This window comes from Balaenoptera ricei, chromosome 7, assembly GCF_028023285.1.
Source record: "Balaenoptera ricei isolate mBalRic1 chromosome 7, mBalRic1.hap2, whole genome shotgun sequence".
In the NCBI taxonomy this organism is placed as follows: Eukaryota; Metazoa; Chordata; class Mammalia; order Artiodactyla; family Balaenopteridae; genus Balaenoptera; species Balaenoptera ricei.
Window position 1 is genome coordinate 42,084,042 of NC_082645.1, and position 19,897 is coordinate 42,103,938.

At 34.7% G+C, this 19,897-nt stretch overlaps 1 protein-coding gene across 7 annotated transcripts in view; it reads left to right on the plus strand.

Moving 5' to 3' along the window:
* RIF1 (replication timing regulatory factor 1) overlaps nt 1-19,897 on the plus strand; it is a 55,427-nt gene that overhangs the window by 17,578 nt on the left and 17,952 nt on the right. For 6 of the 7 annotated variants that reach the window (XM_059927826.1, XM_059927828.1, XM_059927829.1 and 3 more), the window contains exons 15-26: nt 100-200; nt 1,696-1,782; nt 4,688-4,761; nt 4,982-5,162; nt 6,509-6,616; nt 6,985-7,134; nt 10,962-11,061; nt 15,594-15,858; nt 16,998-17,040; nt 17,594-17,796; nt 18,356-18,455; nt 19,612-19,731. In XM_059927826.1, coding sequence (XP_059783809.1) covers nt 100-200; nt 1,696-1,782; nt 4,688-4,761; nt 4,982-5,162; nt 6,509-6,616; nt 6,985-7,134; nt 10,962-11,061; nt 15,594-15,858; nt 16,998-17,040; nt 17,594-17,796; nt 18,356-18,455; nt 19,612-19,731 — 1,532 coding nt within the window. The remainder of the gene's footprint in view (nt 1-99; nt 201-1,695; nt 1,783-4,687; nt 4,762-4,981; nt 5,163-6,508; nt 6,617-6,984; nt 7,135-10,961; nt 11,062-15,593; nt 15,859-16,997; nt 17,041-17,593; nt 17,797-18,355; nt 18,456-19,611; nt 19,732-19,897) is intronic. The other variant, XM_059927827.1, reaches the window with a different exon arrangement.

A 19,897-nucleotide genomic window follows, 5' to 3' on the forward strand; every position in this document is an offset into this window, starting at 1 on the left:
AATAGCTCTCTGAGTATATATTTTTACCCCTGAAGAGACTGTATTTTCACCCCTAAAAATACATGTTAGGACTGTACCCCTCCTTTTCCTTTTTGATAGGTAACAAAAAAGAGAGACCAGGTTCTGAAGTTTTGACTCTTCTATTAAAATCTTTGGAAAGCATAGTGAAGTCAGAAGTATTTCCTGTATTGAAAACACTGGTAAGTATAAGACCTATATGTGCTGGAATTTTAAAACCATATTCTGAAATTGAATTTTATATTGAAGGTACTACCACAGATCAGGATTTGGGAAGATATTTTATATCAAGTACTTATCAGCAATTTGCCCCTGTAATAAATGCTGTTCCATTGACTAGAGTCATTTGAAACCTTCTTAATAAAATAAATGATGACAGTGGCAACTACAAAAATCTTCCAGTGTGATAGGAAAAAGAATAGGCCGCACAGAGAAAATGGGATAAGGGGCATGAAACTTGAACTGAAGAAACTCAGATGAACACTAATTTTGTGACAAGATTGCTGAGCTCCACTGATTGTTAGTATGTACATTTAAAAAAAAATCTGGTAATAATCTTGGCGAGCTTTTGCATTTAAAATATGCCCTATATAATAGAGAGGGAAAAAGTGAATTGGATATACTTTTTGTAATAGTGAGTTTCCCAAAATAAACTGCAGATGGAACAAACCACACCTGTAGGTAGATTCTGAGTGATTCCTTTATGTGCCATGACAACCACATCTACTGTGGCAATAGAGGATAGTGATTAATAGCAAGGGCTCTGGTACAGACTAGGTTGAACCTCAGCCCAGCTATTAACTGCATGAATTTAGACACTCTGTCTACTCTCTTGTCTCTCTATAAAGAAGAGATGTAGTAGTAGTTCATAATTAAATGAGTTGATAAATGCAGAGCATTATGGGGCTGGAACAAAATAAATGTGTCAATGAATGCTAATTATTATCATTAGTGTCTGTTCAAATGAGAATATGTGAAAGCTTATTTTCACTAACAGTTATTTTTGTCATGTTATTCACTTACGTTATATAATTCCGGTTAATTACCAGTATAATAATATTTTTGGATGGCAGTTTGGTAATCTCTGTCACATTTGAGAGGCATGTCTTAGATACAGCTTCTAGTTAGCAGTTCTTTGAAATACTTCTGGCACTAGTGGGTACATAATTGATTGCAGAATTTCTTTTTGTAGTATAAAAAATGAAAACAACCTCAAGGACCATTAATTTTTAAAAAGTTTGAACAAACTGCACATTTATCAGTTAAGAATGTGTCTACATAGACTGATGTGAAAACTCTGTAACACAGTCAGGTGAAGAAAATTAGTTCCCAGAGTATCTTACAGTACAATATCATTAATGGTATAAAACAATAGGTACAAGACAGCCAGCCTAGGAAGTTATGTTTCTCTCTGTACTTACATATATGGAAATTTAGGTCTAAAAAATAAACTCCAAACTGAACATTGATTATTCCTAGAGATAAGAAAGGACTTCATCATTTTATTATTTATATTTCTGTATTTGAACATTTTAAGCGAATGAGAATGTATTTACATTAATGAACAAACATTACTTATAATAAATTGTTAAAAATACAGTTAATACTATAAGATTTTTACTAAGTAAGGTACTACTTTTATGGCTAATGTACAGTTAAACCTTTTGTCTTTCTTAGGTTCTCATGGAAATTACAATTAAAGGACTTCCTCAGAAAGTATTAGGTTCTCCAGCATATCAGGTTGCTAATATGGATATTCTTAATGCAAGTATCTTAAATGTAATGATACTAAATTAGCTAATAAACAAAAAGATCCATGGTATTTTTTTTTCTTAAGGTAGTGAAACTTAGATTACAAAGTTCCAAGAGAATTGAATTTGAATACGCTGATTATGTTAAAGGAAAAAATGATAGACAAAGTACAGGCGTACCTCAGAGATACTGCAGGTTCAGTTCCAGACCACTGCCAAGAAAGTGAATATCACAGTAAAGAAAGTAACATGAAATTTTTCGTTTCCCAATGCATGTGAAAGTTAACGTTTACACTATACTGTAGTCTGTTAAGTGTGAGTAAATAGCATTATTCCTAAAAAAAAAAAAAAAAAGCCTTAATTTAAAAGTACTTTATTGCTAAACAGATGCTACCTATCATCTGAGCCTTCAGTGAGTCATCTTTTTACTGCTGGAGTGTCTTGTCTCCATATTGATGGCTGCTGACTGATCAGGGTGGTGGTTGCTGAAGGCTGGGGTGGCTGTGGGAATTTCTTAAAATAAGACAACAATGACGTTTGCTGTGATTGATTCTTCCTTTCACAAATGGTTTCTCTGTAGCATGTAATGCTGTTGGATAGCGTTTTACCCACAGTATAACTTCTTTCAGAATTGGTGTTAGTCCTCTCAAACCCTACTGCTGCTTTATCAACTAAGTTTATGTAATATTCTAAATCCTGTTGTTGCTTCAACAGTCTTCAACATCTCCACCAGGAGTAGATTCCATCTTAAGAAACCACTTTCTTTGCTTATCCATAAGAAGCAACTCCACATCTGTTAAAGTTTTATCATAAGATTGCAGCAGTTCTTTCACATCTTCAGGCTCTAATCCTAATTCTAGTTCTTTGCTGTTTCTGCCACATCTGTAGTTATTTCCTCCACTGAAGTCTTAAACCCCTCTAAGTCATTCAGGAGGGTTGGAATCAACTTCTTCCAAACTCCTGTTTATGTTGATATTTTGACCTCTTCCCATGAATCATGAATGTTCTTCACGGCATCTAGAATGATGAGTCCTTTCCGTAAGGTTTTCAGTTTACTTTGCCCAGGTCTATCAGAGGAATCACTCTTTATGGCAACTATAACCTTACGAAATGTATTTCTGAAAAAGGCTTGGAAGTCGAAATTGCTCCTTGATCTGCAGAATGGATGTTGTGTTAGCAGACATGAAAACAACATTAGTCTCATTGTACATCTTCGTCAAAGTGCTTGGGTGTCCAGGTGCATCATCAATGGGCAGTAATATTTTGAAAGGATTCTTTTTTTTTTTTCCCCCTGAGCAGTAGGTCTCAACAGTGGGCTTAAAATACCTAGTAAACCATAATGTAAACAGATGAGCTGTCATCCAGGGTTTGTTCCATTTATATAGAGCACAGGCAGAGTGGATTTAGCATGATTCTGAAGGGCCCTAGTATTTTGGGGATGGTAGATGGCATTGGCTTCAACTTAGAATCACTAGCTGCATTAGCCCCTAATAAAAGGCAGCCTGTCATTTGAAGCTTTGAAGCAGACATTGACTTTTCCTCTCTAGCTGTGAAAGTCCTCTGTGGCTTCTTCTTCCAATACGAGGCTGTTTTATCAACAGGTAGAGAATCTGTTGTTTAGGGTAACCACCATCATTATTAATTAAATAGCTAGGTCTTCTGTATAACTTGATGCAGCTTCTGTGTGAGCATTTGCTGCTTCACCTTGCACTTTGATGTTATGGAGAGGGCTATTTCCTTAAATCTTGTGAACCAACCTCTGCTGGCTTCACACTTTTCTTCTGCAGCTTCCTCACCTCTCAGCCTTCACAGAATTGAAGAGTTAGGGCCTTGCTGTGGATTAGGCTTTGGCTTAAGGGAATGTTGTAGCTGGTTTGATCTATCTAGACCACTAAAACGTTCTCCATATCAGCAATAAGGCTGTTCTGCTTTCTTACTATTCGTCTGTTCACTGAAGTAGCACTTTTCATTTCCTTCAATAACTTTCCCTTTGCGTTCACAACTTTGCTAACTTGCGCAAGAGGCCTAGCTTTGGGCCTTTCTGACATGCCTTCCCTATTAAGCTTAATTATTTCTAGCTTTTGATTGAAAGTGAGAGACGTGCAACTCTTGCTTTTGCTTAAACATTTAGAGGCCATTGTAGTGTTATTAGTTAGTCTAAATTCTATATTCTGTCTCAGGGAATGGGGAGGCCAGAGGAGATGGAGAGAGACAGGATAATGGCTGGTTAGTGGAGCAGTCAGGACACATAATGTTAAGTTTGAAAAATCGTGAGAATTACCAAAATGTGACAGAGACATGAAGTGAACAAATGCTGTTAGAAAAATGGTGCCAATAGACTTGGTCGACATAGGGTTGCCACAGACCTTCAATATGTAAAAAATGCCATATGTGCAAAGCACAATAAAACAAGGTACACTCGTTATAATTAATGTGAAGAATTAAGTATGGCACTATTAATGGAACTATTTTCCTGGATTAAACAAAGGGTTCTAGAAGGAAAGTTTTCTCTTTGCTTTTATATAATAATAGTTTTAGTTACTGTTATAAATTTTGGAAGCTTAGTAACATTGGGTTACTTATGGTGAAATATATTTAATATCTTTTGGATGTAGGTATTGTTGATCCAGCAAGTTTTAAGTCAACATTTTTTTTATATCTGGAATCTCTCACTGTTCTTCAATTGCTCACATAGATGTAACAGCTATGATTAAAATATAAAGAGCTTGCTTTTTGTGTGTAGTTTGTGGACGTACATTTGCTATCATTTTTGTCATTTCCTAAGTAATTTCGAAAGTTAAATTTCTCAAGCTTAAAACGGTCATATTTCACATAATCGATTGTAGAAAACAAGTATAACAAGAAGAGTATACTGTTTGTAACAAGAAGATTGATTACCATCTCCCATCTTTCTTCAGGGAACTCCTGCTTTGTTCTTAATTCAGTTAATTTTCAATAATAATCTATTGGAATGTGGTGTAGAAGATGAAAGGTAATTTTAAACAAACTATTTTGTTTATCTTGGAAAGTTTGTCATGTGATGAATGATATTCTTTTGACTTACACACTCTTAAATTTTTTAAAAATCAAAATAAGAGTTGGGATTCATTTTTTGTTTTTTTGTCAGTTATTTTTATAACCTTGCTATAATGTAATTAATGTATTTTTGAAGAAAGTACAGTTAATGCATAGTTGAAAATTTTTTTCTCCAGGTTTTTTCTCAACCTGGAAACACTTGTAGGCTGTGTTCTTTCTGGTCCAACTTCACCACTAGCTTTCAGTGACTCTGTCTTAAATGTTATTAATCAAAATGCAAAGCAGTTGGAAAACAAGGAGCATCTTTGGAGAATGTGGAGTATTATAGTCACCCCATTAACTGAATTGATAAATCAGGTATGATATAAGTTAGCTGCATGTTTCCCCCAAATTTAATATCTTCCCTTTTTTTCTTCCTTGTTAGAGCACAGGGGTATATGAATAGAAGTTTGTATTTGAATGGAAGATATTGCATATTTTTTTCTGCAGGATTGGTTAATTTTCTACTCTTTAGATTAGTTGATTTCATCATGTTACTGCCTTATTCAAGAAAATATAACTTAGTGGGGACTAAACAGTCCATTTTCTCCAGTAATTAAAAAGCCAGAAGGCTTACGTGATATATACAGATTCCCCTGTTTATTTCTTGGATTCTTTCATTTGTACTATGGGGAATAATATGGGTATCTTGACTAGACTGTATATTCTTAGGATCTCATGGTCGATGGGATCCTATGTTGGTGATTACCTCAAAACCATATTGTAGTTCCTAAATCATTAATTGTTGAGAGTTGACTAACCCTTACGTTTAATTACTTTAAAAAGCGCCAATATTGGCAGGGTATGGAGCTCAAGTTCTGCCACTATTAATAGTTCATCAGCTGCTTTATTAGTCTTTAAATGGAATTATTCTTTGGGAAATAGTCTGTTATAACTCTCAAATGGAGTGAAGACTCCAAAGAATTTATTGTGTGGTTATACAGTAGCCCTTATTTTGGCTGCTCGAGCCAACACTCCATTAAACATATTCTTCCTGAAGAAAAAAGTTTATGTTCCTAAATAGTTTCCCACTGTTTAAAGGATGCTAGAGGCCCTTTTTATAAGTCCTTGCTTGAATCTACCTTCTGTGTATAGTAAAAGATTTTGGAGTCACCTTTGGGATTCTTTTTTAGGACTTAAAACACAGTGTGTTGTTTCCCAGGGTTGCTTAAAAAATTACCATGAACTGATGGCTTAAATCAATAGGAATTTATTTTTTTATAGCTCTTGAGGCCAGAATTTCAAAATCAAGGTGTTGGCAGGTTTGGTTTCTTCTGGAGCTCTGAAGGAGAGTGTGTTCCATGCTTCTCTTAGCTTCTAGTAATTCTTGATGTTCCTTGGCTTGTGGATGCATCACTTCAGTCTCAGCCTCCATCTTCACATGGCATTCTTCAAAGTATCTTCTGTCTATTCAACTTCCCCTTTTGTTATAAGGATGCCAGTTATTGGATTAGGGCTCACCCTAAACCGGCATGACTTCATTATTGCATGATTACATCTGCAAAGACCCTATTTCCAAAGGTTACAGAGGTTACGAGTTCACCATCTGTTGAACATGTCAACATTGGAGACACAATTCTACTCACTACACATAGTAAGATGTTACTACTTCGGGCTAGAATTAGATGGTAATTTGTCTAACTTCTTCATTTTTCTTGTTTCAGACCAATGAAGTCAATCAAGGTGATGCCTTAGAACATAATTTTAGTGCCATCTATTGTGCACTGACTTTACCAATAAACCATATTTTTTCAGCACAAAAAATTCCAGCGGTAAGGCAAAGTTTTAGTTGATGAATTTGCATTTTTCTGAAAATATTATGTCACCCTTTATAATGAACCCCTACAGTAATTTTACCTAAAACAAGACTTTCTTATGACCTATAATCAGCTTAGGAGAAAGGAAAGTGGTGAAGGAAGAGAGAAGTTCCTCTGAACCTTTGATAATTGCTGGTATTGTGGCATTATTATATACAGTTCTTCAGTTAGAGCTCTGTGGAGGTGGGCAAACTCACTACCCTCTACTAGTGTCCTCTTTGACACCTTAAATGTTACCATGTTTTTAAAATGTTAAAGATGTATTCTGTTAGGTGTTTTGATGTGTAGATGTGTTTTCTAAATTTCTTTTTTATTGTTACTAGGCCACCATGAAGACCTTACTTAAAACTTGGTCAGAATTATATAGAGCATTTGCTCGCTGTGCAGCTTTGGTGGCAACTGCAGAGGAGAATTTGTGCTGTGAGGAACTTTCTTCCAAGATAATGTCCAGTTTGGAAGATGAAGGCCTTTCAGTGAGTTTATCCTGATACTGACCTTTTTTGCATGTAAAGTATTCTTTTCAAGTAAACAGAGATAACATTTGTGAACTGTCATTTACTAATGCTTTTAGTTTATAAGTAATGAAGTTAGTGTATAAAACGAGTAACAGCTTTGCGAGACAGTTTTGTGTCTTTGGACTCTAAGGTCCATGTATCAGGACCATTTAACAGTGATGTGCTTTTACTACTCTGTTGTGTGTCTGTGCCATTCTAGATGAACCATACAAGGACCTTACTGTCCTGGACCTTGCTTTAGCATATCTGTTAGCTCTTTAAAGTCTACCCTCTAGAAGTTTGTAGATCTAAAAATGTAGGTTCCTATTCACTCCTTTCCCTTACTCTATAAAAAGAACAACTGCTGTCAGCAGTTTGGTATGTATCATTCTAGAATAGACCTCTTTCTACCCATAAGTTACATATCTATACTCACATATGTACATGAATACAGTGTTCTAGCCAGTTGAAATTTATTTATTACTCTGAAGAATGTTTTTTTCCATCTGAAAAGATAGATTTCTAGCTCTTAATAGTGGTTACCCCTGCGGAGAAGAGTAGAAGTATTTATAATATTCTCTTTTTAAAAATATTGACATAATTCTGATTATGGAATTTTGGTACTATAGTATTTGTCAGAGCGAATTTAAAAATGTAAATCAGATTAAAACACTTCTGTAGCTTTTTGTTGCATTTGGAATAAAAATCTGAACTGCTTAGAACTGCCCTTGAAGCTTGTGCTTCCTTCTTCAAAGAATCTTATTTAATTAGTCTTGTTCATTTCTATCTGAGCATCTTGTTATCAGAATCGTTTGTGTACTTCATTCTGTAACTTCCCCCACACTCCATGAGGTTAGGGACTTTTTGTCTTGTTGATGTATATCCCTGGCTTTTATCTGGCCACCTAGACAGTGAATTTGTTGAAGGCTTTTATAATTGTTAGGGAGAAGCTTGACCCTCAGTTTTCACCTTTAAATTATTGTCTTGGGTAGGCTTACATCTTTGTTCTCTTCTGCAAGAAATGTAGAATCAAGTTTTATAAAATACCCTGTTGGGATTTTGCTTGTCATTGGTTGGTTATATTGCATTTATAGATTAATTTGGAAAAGAATTTACATCTTTATAATGTTGAGTTTTTCTATTAAGGAATATTTATTTAACTCTAAACTTAACCAGGCTTGCTTGTTTTTTTGGAATTTTTTTTTTTAAATTTATTTATTTTTTATTTATTTGTTTTGGCTGAGTTGGGTCTTCGCTGCTGCGCGCTGGCTTTCTCTAGTTGAGGCGAGCGGGCGCTACTCTTCATTGCGGTGCTCGGGCTTCTCATTGCGGTGGCTTCTCTTGTTGCAGAACACGGGCTCTAGGCGCACGGGCTTCAGTAGTTGTGGCACGTGGGCTCAGTAGTTGTGGCTCTCAGGCTCTAGAACGCAGGCTCAGTAGTTGTGGTGCATGGGCTTAGTTGCTCCACGGCATGTGGGATCTTCCCAGACCAGGGCTTGAACCTGTGTCCCCTGCATTGGCAGGCGGATTCTTAACCACTGCGCCACCAGGGAAGTCCCGATTTTTTGGAAGTTTTAAAGCTGTTTTTCAGCTGTTACGTATGGTCTCTTCGCTGCCCATATTTGGTTGCTGCTGGAGTATATGAGATCTGTTGGTAATGTGCATTTCCATATGTTAAACCAAACTTGTGTCCTTGAGATACCCTTCTTGGTCACAGTGAAAATCTTTTAAAACATTGTAGATAAGTGTTTTAAAATTTTTTGCGTGTATCTTCATTAGTGAGATTGGAGTTCCTCATTGTCCAATTTTTGTATTTTGGGAATAACAGACATGTATGTGACTGATAACTCCTTGTCAAATATGTAAATAAGTAATTAGTTACAATTTTTAGGTTTCAGAAAATTTTTTATCACAGTTTTGAAGATACTGTTCATTTGTTCATTTCTGTAAAATTTTTCATTTTTACAAAATATGCATCTAAGATTATTCTTATTTTTGTTACTGCTATTGTTACAAATGCATTGTTTGATACTAATTTTTTTTTAATAATTTTTAAAACATTTATTTTGGCTGCACCAGGTCTTAGTTGTGGCATGTGGGAATCTTTTAGTTGCAGCATGGTATGCGGGCTTCTTAGTTGTGGCATGAGAACTCTTAGTTGCAGCATGCACGTGGGATCTAGTTCCCCGACCAGGGATCAAAACCAGGCCCCCTGCATTGGGAGCCTGGAGTCTTACCCACTGGACTACAGGGAAGTCCCACTAATTTTTAACTTTTTTGTTATTAACCTCTTTTTTAGTTTGTAAAGTTCTGGGGTTTTCCTCTTGCCTTTAGAATTTAGACATTTCACCATGGTGTGTCTTGAGGCATCTTTTAAACTGTTTTAAGTACTTGGTAGACCCTTTCAATCTAAAGAGCTGTGCCTTCATCTCAGGAAGAGTGCTTAGATCTTCAGGTGTCATCTTCTGTGTCTATTACTTTTCTTTCTTTATATCTGTTTGTGTTTTGCTTTATTTTTGGTACTGCTTTCTGGGAGCTTGATACTTCTGTTTCCATTCTTTTTCTGTTTAAATGCTGAGGTGTTTTATAATAGTTTTATTTTTACATTTATGTTTTTAAGTGGATATGATTTCCTCTTTGAAGATAGTAGTTTTCTTCTGTTTCTTTTATTACCTCTTTCCTCATGGATTAGTTCTATTGGTATTTAGCACACCTTCTTCATATATTTGTCAATAAAGGTTAATATTGAACAATATTGGTAGCTGGAATGTGTTTTCTAACCCAGGAGAGATCCCCTGTTTTTCTGACTTTGGTAGCCAACTGTAGTTACAAGCAAGCTTCGCCTTGTAATTGTGAGCAAGAAGGAAGCACTGGAGCTTTAACATCTTTTCTATATGGGTGTGTAGGCCATCATCTGTACTGAACCTTCCTTGTGGTTTTCTTAGGTTAACTGGTGGCTCTCCCTTCCTCCTCTCGGTCCTTAAAGTGACTGGGGGAGCTTGTCTTTAGTGGCAGACATGTGAATTAGTCCAATTCAGACAATTAGTCCAATTAGGCAGTGAATTGGACAAGTGAAAGGTAATGGAGAATAAAAGAAGAGCAACTGTGTTATAGAACTTTAATTTCAGTAGTCTTTTAATTACCCATTTGATTTTTCTAATGACCATCATATCTTTTTCTCAGAACCCTCCCTGTGTCTTCTGTTACTCAGTTTCTTCTAGGAAAGCTCACTATTTTTGAGGTGTTCTTTGACTCATGGTGCTGGGATTTCCTTTGTTCTATTTTCAGTCTCCCTTGCCCCCCTGTCTTTAAAAAAAAGTTTCCAGAAAGATGTCTGATGCTTCTAAGGGTTTATTTTTATTTCATTTGGATTTGAAGAGGGAGGAGGAAAGGGTATCGGGGAGCTTTAGCAACATTTCACATTTTGTTTTGTTTCTGCTGGGTTTAGTGAACACTTCTGTAATTTTGAAGAGAAATTTGGTAAAGAATCTAATTTTGAACCTAGCTCTTCCAATCTCAATTTATTGGTTTATATGCTGAGTTTTGTGGGCATCTTAAAGCTGAATTATTTTCCATAAATATTGAGAAACAACGAAAAGGTATAGTACTTGGCACACAGCAGTTAACTGGGAAATATTCATAACCATATACTTAATGTACCTTAAATGGTATAAGCTATGACATGTGTGTTACTATATGTTATATGTGGGAGTTAAAGTCTTATATATTTGTTCATGCTTACACTTTATATAAATCATGCCAGTAGTTAAAAGATTCTAATATAATACTTAATTATTCTTTCCTAGAATTTATTGTTCTTGGATAGGATCACTCATATTATTACTGTAATGGTTGATTGCATCGACTTTTCACCATATAATATTAAGTATCAGCCCAAAATTAAATGTAAGTATTTTATTTGCTTACCTAATATATCATAAACATGGCTCTCTGAACTGTTGTCAGGGCAAATCCTAATAGCTTTTCCCATCTCATTTTACCTACTTTTGATGCTGTGTAACCATGTTAGTTACTATGCTAGTAGCTCACATGCTTGCTCTCTTTCCTTCTCTGTGTGTGTGTCTCTCTCACCCTCCCCCCCAATCTAACTCCTTTTTATGATGCAGAAACATAAATATTGTCCTATTTAGAGATTGTCTAATAATACAGATGATTTTACTTACTCCATCTGGTACAAGGGATTATCTGGACAGAAAACTTTGACGTTTGTTAAAATGTTCTCATTTGGTAGCCTGATTTGAAATAATCATTGAGTTGACATTCAACTGCATAGAAAATCATGGCAGTGATTAATCAGTTATGGTTTCACAGGAAATTTAAAATGATGCTAAAAGTTTAACTCAATTTTTACTGTATAAAATTGGACAATTGAAATCATAACAAGTTGTCTTATTTTTATAACTATGTTCCTTGGTTAATTCTAAATTATATTGTAATAAATACTGAGCTATTTTATTCTACTAAGTGGTTCTTTGAACTTATGTATTTCTACCAGTGATTATATATTTTCATACTGTGTAGGAAAGAACCTTCCAGTAATGAAAAAGGTGGATGTTTAAAGGTTACCTTTCCTGTTTAAAGATTGGGCACATACTCGGTTTTCTTTTCTTTTGGGTTTTTTTTTTTTTTTAAGGTTCATATCCTTTTTTTTTTTTTAATTTATTTTATTTGTTTATTTTTGGCTGCGTTGGGTCTTCATTGCTGCGTGCGGGCTTTCTCTAGTTGCAGCGAGCAGGGGCTACTCTTTGCTGCAGTGTGCGGGTTTCTCATTGCGGAGCATGGGCTCTAGGTGCGCGGGCTTCAGTAGTTGTGGCACGCGAGTTCAGTTGTTGTGGCTCGCGGGCTCTAGAGTGCAGGCTCAGTAGTTGTGGCGCACAGGCTTAGTTGCTCCATAGCATGTGGGATCTTCCCGGACCAGAAATCAAACCCATGTCCCCTGCATTGGCAGGCAGATTCTTAACCACTGTGCCACCAGGGAAATCCCTCAGTTTTCTTTTAATAAGATCTATCTTTGATGAATTAATGTAAAGATGACTAGAACATAAAATATTTTTAGGGTTTTTTGTGGGGAGTTTTTGGCTTTTTTGGGGGGTGTTTCAGTTTTAACTAAATAGTAATGTAGAGAAACATGTTATGTGACTGAACTGTATTACAGGTCAGAGCATCCCAGCCTCGATGCCACAGAAATGGATGTGCTTGAATTGTTTTTTTTAATCTCAGCCCCCTTTTGGGCTGAGCAACACTTATTCTGATTACCTCTTTGTCCGAAAAATAAAATTCTCTAAATATCTTAACTATAAAAAGGTTATATAACAAATGATATCAGAAATTATTTTGTAAGCCACCGAAGTTTGATAAGGCAAGACAATGAGCTCCAGGTTGACATAATTTTACCTATTTTGTTACTTCTGAAAAATTAGAATTAACTGAATATCCATTCTATCCATGATCTATAAACCCAGAATTAGAAGTCTTTTGTCTTCATTCCTTGTCTTGCAAGAGGTGTTCTTGCTGTTTAAATTTATGGAAACTAGGGGAGATTTCTAAAATCTGCCAGCAAAAGTTGAGGAGGAAAGGAAACAAAAATTAGAACTAGTTGAAAGAAAATTATTATTATTCATAAATATGCATAAGGATCACTTTGAGAGTTTTTGGATAACTTTTTATTTTGTAATTTGTTTTAGAGAAACATTGCAAAAATTATACACAGACACTAAACATTCTTTACTCAGATTCCTCAGTTATCAGTTGATTGCTTTTGTCTTATCATTTTCATCCCCCACTCCCCTTTATACTTTTTATTTTTATTTTCTGGAACCATTTCAAAGTACTTGTAGACAAGTCTTTGATCTAGAACATTTCCCAAGTCTTGTCTTTCACAACCTTTAAAAGTGAAGAGTACAGGGCTTCCCTGGTGGTGCAGTGGTTAAGAATCCGCCTGCCAATGCAGGGGACACGGGTTCGAGCCCTGGTCTGGGAAGATGCCTGTGCGCCACAACTACTGAGCCTGCGCTCCAGAGCCCGTGCTCCACAACAAGAGAAGCCACTGCAATGAGAAGCCCGCGCGCCGCAACGGTGCTCACCGCAACTAGAGAAAGCCTGTGTGCAGCAATGAAGACCCAAGGCAGCCAAAAATAAATAAAATAAATAAATTTATTTTTTAAAAAATTAATAAATCTTTTTTTTTTTAAAAGCAAAGAATACAAATAAAGTTACTTTTTGAGAGTCTCTCAATTGGGCTCTGTCAGTATTTCCTCAAGATTAGATTGAGATTTCATTTCTTCACGGGGATACTACAGAAGTATTTTTTTCAGTGCATTATGTCAACAGGAACACAAGTCAGTTTGTCCCATTATTAATGATGTTAACATTTACTATTTGGTTAAGATGGTATCTGCCAGGTTTTGCACTGTAAAGTTAATTAGTAAATACTTATAATTAATAAGTTAATGTTTTGTGGCAGGTACTTTGAGACCATGTAAATATCTTGTTAACCCAGCATACTTTTACCCATGAGTTTTTCAGCCACTGATGCTTCTTGCTTAAAACACTATGATGTTTCCCAAAGTGGTAGTTCATATTGTTTCATTTAATTACGTTACATTACTTTGTACCAAGGAGTTTATCTCCTTTGCTTTAATTACATTAATTCTAAAAGCTGTCCCCATTTTAATTATTTATCTCATTATGTTCCCATAATAAACCATTCTACAATTATTTATCAGGCCACTAAGCACCAGACACTTACAGATGCAAGTGACATCCTAATGTAAGATATAGCTTCCTTTGTCCCCTATTTATTTTGTTTTTATCAGCATGGATTTCTGTTATTCAGTAGGCTATAATTTATTATTAAAATTTAATGTTTAATGTTCTTGTTGGCATCTATGACCTTTTCATATGTTTCTAATATTCTTTGAGAACTTTGACATAAGATGTTTATATTTTTCCCTGCCTCAGCCTGGAACCAGCCATATCTCCAAGGAATATGGTTCCTTTTAGCTGAGAATGGCATTTAGAAACCAAAATCTGTTCATTGCTATTAAGGTGTCAATGCTTCTGGATCTCTGAGTGGACAGAGGTGGGAAATACATTGGTGTGTTTGTGAACTGCACAGTTACCTGTTTCTCTAGATTTACTTTCAGTTATTTTCTCATATCATAAGGTTTATTGTAGTTTTGGATATCCCTTTTCTCTGTTTACCTGCCTCAGTATATATACTGTTTGATCAGTCTCTTGTATGTAACTGCTCCCCTGACTACGGGCTGTCTTCAGCCTCAACATACTAGCCAAGAATTTCTGGGTGGCCTTTCCAATTTAAATTATTCATGTATGGGAAACTGATTCTAGGGAAGAAGGTTGACTTCCTTTCAGTAGCAACACTTGTTTTTCATTTCACCACATGATATTTTTTTTTTAATTTTTATTTATTCATTTATTTATGGCTGTGTTGGGTCTTCGCTTCTGTGCGAGGGCTCTCTCCAGTTGTGGCAAGCGGGGGCCACTCCTTATCACGGTGCGCGGGCCTCTCACTGTAGCGGCCTCTCTTGTTGCAGAGCACAGGCTCAGTAATTGTGGCTCACGAGCGTAGTTGCTCCGCGGCATGTGGGATCTTCCCAGACCAGGGCTCGAACCCGTGTCCCCTGCATTGGCAGGCAGACTCTCAACCACTGCGCCACCAGGGAAGCCCGATATTTTTAATTAATAAGCACTGAATTAGAGTTTTCTCTTAAATCTGAAATACCTTAACCTTAAAAGAATGGATTCTTTGAGGGAAACAAAGGTAATTTCGGAATAGGTACGATTTTCTTGACAAGACATAATGGGTTTACCCCTGGAGAGAGATGGAGTCTAAGAAGGGTACAAAGGAAAGTTGGACAGATACATCTTTTTCTTTAAATCTAGGCTTTTTCCCTTGTATTATTTCTGAGGATTTGGATCTCTGACTTGTTCAGTATTAATTTGTGGGGTTTGGTGTACTATAGATGAGCCAGGAAGCAATGATTCTAAGGGAAATCTTGTTTCTTATTTTTAAAATGGACTTTAAACTTTTAATTTTGGAGCACAGCTTATATAATTCAGCGTTTTCTTACAAATTAGTTGTTGAAATTCTGAGACTATAAAATAAAAATTTTAATGCATTTAAAAATTCCTTAGAGAAAATAGAGTCATTTTTCTGGAGTTCTTATTCTAGCTATGTCAAACAGTTTTCCCTTTTCTCTGATTCTCTTTTAGAGACAATGTTGTAGTGATGTTTATCCACTAATGGTATTTCATTTTAAGATTTGTGGGTATCACTGTACAGAAACACGTGTATTAGATGTAGATGTCATGTAAATGTGAGACATAAATTGTAAAGATGAACAGTGACACTTTTCAACACACTTGAGTTTTTAATAAGTTTAATTTTATCCTAGCACCACAGAGACCTTCGGATTGGTCCAAAAAGAAGAAGGAGCCCTTGGGGAAATTGGCTTCTTTATTTAAACTTATTGTGAGAGTGATCTATCCTTTCCACACTCTGAGCCTCAAGGAAGTACATTCTGATACTCTCCTCGCTATTGGCAACTCAATCACCAGCATTCTTTCCAATGTACTTGGACATATTTCTTTGCCTTCTATGATCCGAAAAATGTTTGCAACTTTAACAAGACCTCTGGCATTATTTTACAAAAACTCAAAGTAAGTATTTTGGCTTAATAACTTTGAATTAAACATATATAACTAGATTTGGGTAGCAAACGTTTATTGTTTTCATATCAGCTTTGCTGTTAAAGATCTTAATCTTTAAAGTTTAGTGGAAAGGGTAATATATGAAACTATGCTTTTGTTAAAAAGATAGTTCAAGTAATAAGTATGAGGTAGAAATTGGAAGTCACTTTATTTTTCATGATTAATCCAACCCTCTTTTTACTTTAGTGCATGCCTTTTCAGAACTGTTAATACAAAAAGCATACCTCTTAAATGTATGATTCATATGACTTGACACACTACTTTGCAGTTAAGTATTATATATGGTATGCACTTAGTATATTGGATGCATCTTGCATCATACACCTAAGAATCTCATTGTTTTTAATGTCTGCGTAGGGTTTCATGGAACTTTACCCAATTTCCTGCTGGTGGACATATGTTTTCTAGTCTTTTTCCTTATAACTAACAGTATCACATTTGAACATATGTGTGCATAAATCATTTGCCGCTAAATAGCAGAACAGGGCCCTAAAATTGAAATGGTTGGTTCAAAGGGTATATGCATTTAAATTTCTGAATTACCCTCCAAAAGTTTGTATTAATTTACATTACCTTTTACATTTGAACCAAAGAAAGCGGTGCCTAAAAAACAGCATGAAAAAATCCCAAGTAACTTACTTTGAAAGAAGCATTTGGGAAGAATTCATTAATGTTCTTTATAGCAAGCTTGTGTGGTTCAGTTATAATACAGCCTGTCTTTCATAAATTCACAGAGAAAGCTTTAGGAACAGATTTTATAAAATACAAAATAGAACTCCAAATTCATTAAGTTTTTGCAAATCTTTTTTAGTCCTTAAGCTTCATCAAAAATAATAATGCTTTTTTAAAAGCATGGAAACAAGTGACTAGTATTAATACTTTGAGGTCTATTCCAGATGTTTTTCTTTAACTCCTATTTTAAAGACAGGTTTGTTTCATGTTTAAATGTTTGCAGTTTGACAATTTTTGTTAGGTCTTGGGGCACCTTTGTATATCACTACATGTGTCTCATTTTTTTGTGCTGCATTACAATATTTCTAGGTTTAATGTTCTAAAATATAAATGGTACTCTGTGTTTTTCTTCATAGGTTTGAAGAAGTTCCTAAAGTGTATAGTTGTATGAACAACAAGGTAAAAATAGACATTGTCCATAAAATACACTTTCATGAATAAAAATTTTAGGATTTAAATAATTGTCTTCCTTAAATATAATTTTGCTGATTTTTTTTTAAAGGGTTATTATTACACCTTAATTTAATGAACTTTTAGTAACAAGACGTGGATATAATCAAAGGATAGTTTTTTAAAGAAAGATTTAATATTGCTTTAAATTCATATAACTCATCTCCTGTCTCATCCCTTTATACATGAAGGTAATTGGTTCCACAGTTTTATAGGTAAAACTTCTGTAGGCAACTATTAATCTCTTATAATTTACGTGAAAACATAATTTTTTCTGTTAATGGAGAATAAGCTTGAATTGAAGCCGTTGTATCGATAAAGTAAGTTCTTGCCGGCCTATAAAGAGTGTGATATATTGAAGGTGATGGGCGCTCTTAAAAAAAAAATTGAAATAATAGCATGTTCTGTGAGTTTAATTTAGTATGCTTTGTACTTTTTATTTTTTCTGTTTGGAAAGTAACATTTCTAAGTGTTACCCTAATAAACTTTTTCTTTTTCCTAGTTAGAAAAGCTACTAGGAGAAATTATTGCTTGTCTACACGTCAGCTACACTGGGACTTACGACAGTGAACTTCTTGAACAGATCTCGCCATTATTATGCATAGTATTTTCACACAAGAATAAACAGATTAGAAAACAAAGTGCTCAGTTCTGGAATGCCACATTTGCTAAAGTGACGATGTTGATTTATCCTGAGGAGTTAAAGTATGCTAACAACAAAACTCTTTTATACAGTTACTCTGTTCTTATTGTGTATTGACATTTTGGTTTTAACATAAAATTTCCTTATGAGGAATCATTGCAGAGGATTTCTTAGTTGAAATATTATTTGGAGTACATGATGATTATTAAAATTATTTGACCCTTTGCTTTGGTCCTTAGAGTAACCTTAGTTTTAGGAACATAAAAATCAATTTCAGATTATCCTTAACAAAAGAAATTTCCAGCAAAAGGCAGGAAATTGATGGCTGTTAAATGTAAGTGATGTGTACTTAATGTAACAGTCTACTTTTGCTCAAAATTTTCTATGATTAAAATTTGGAAAATTGGAAAACTTTTTAAAGAATAAAATTCAGAAACTGAAGAGTTTAGTGAAAAATTCAGATATTGTCTGTAATTTCTCCCAGTTTTATGTATGTGGAGTAAGAAACAGTCTTTAAGTTGGCTGTATTTTGCCACTTTAAAATTATAATTAAAGTGTTCTTGTTAATGTGTCATCAGTACTACTTACTTAAGGCATATATATTTATGTATTTTTTTGAAGACCAATACTAAAACAAGCCAAACAAAAATCTCTGCTTCTGTTGCCTGGTTTGGAAAATGTTGAAATTATTGAGGAATCCAGTGGACCATACTCAGATACAGTAAGTTGTGGGCGGGGGCGTTGTTTACTTTTGCATGATGTTTGAGTAGTTCTTTTATTGCGTTTCAGTGTAGTTTTAAAAAGGACAAAAGCTTAGAATGGTTTACTGACGTGATAAACAAGTAAAACCTGAGCAGAAGTGTTCCATAACAGGAGTTTTCCATAAAGTTAGTTGTGTGGCCTAGAAAACTTATGAATTAAGGGCAGTAAATTTCACCATGGAGTCTCATTTAAATAATCTCTGGTTCTTGTTCATTAATGATCTTTTTTATTTAACTATGGCACCTCATGTGTATTGTTTTGCAAAGGTTGGAATTATTGAAATATATGGTTAAATGTTGCTTTATATAAACTGGGAATACTAGTTACTAATCCCTATGTAAGCAAGAGCTACACTTCATTTTCTCATTTCTTTGCATTGAATCTCATTCATTCTGCCAGAGAAACACATCCTTGATATCCCATTATCCATTTGGACCAAGGTTACTTTGGCTGATGGTACTTGATTACTGTCTAAAGATTAAGGAGTAAAGATACAAGCACTATATACTCATCAGGTAGAACACCCTTAGGCACTTTTTTCCTATTCAACAACAAATGGAGTCTCACCGTTTTTTGTTTAGAACCTTAAGAGAAAAAGTGTTATAACTAGCTAAATGATTTGCTCTTACTTAGTTTTGGTTTTTGGGTAAAATAAAAATTCTTATCAGATAATTATCTAGACTTGTTTAGACTCCTTCAGTGTAATTTGGCCTGAAAAACCCATATATTCTGTTGGGAGGGACCTGATAGTATTTTCTGTCATGTATGTTTTATTGTTTGAAGTTTTATGGCTTTGGTTTTTCTTTTTAAAAAATTTCCAGTAATAAGAGGGGTATTTGAGTCCAATAATTTGATTCATTTTTATAGTGTTTATTTGATATATCTTATTTTCAGGAGGCAAAACAACTATTGCTATATAAGTTGGAGACAACAAATCTTTGCTGTTACTGCATTAGACAGTGGCTTTCTTTTCTTTGACATGATCTTAGTAGATATGAATAGTCAAAAGAAATTTGAAATGAGTATTGATTAGACTGTAACTATCAAAATGTGAAAAGGATAAATAAAAAAGAACATTTGCATATAATGAAATTGTTTTACTTTTACAAAAACAGACAGAAAATTCACAGTTAAGTACGAAGATAAGTGGCATGGAAAGAACCTCAAGTGGAAAAAGAGATTCTTTTTTGGCACAAACAAAGGATACAAAAGACAATATGAAACCACCAGTTAAAGTATGTTTTTCAAAGTGTATTTAATAGAACTTTTAAAATTAAAGTATATGGTAGCTTGCAAATATACAACTTCTGAAGAAAAACCTGTTAAAGACTAAATAAAAGATGGGATTGTAGGGAAATAATAAATTGTGGCCTGGGAAGACTATTAAGATGACATGGTAAT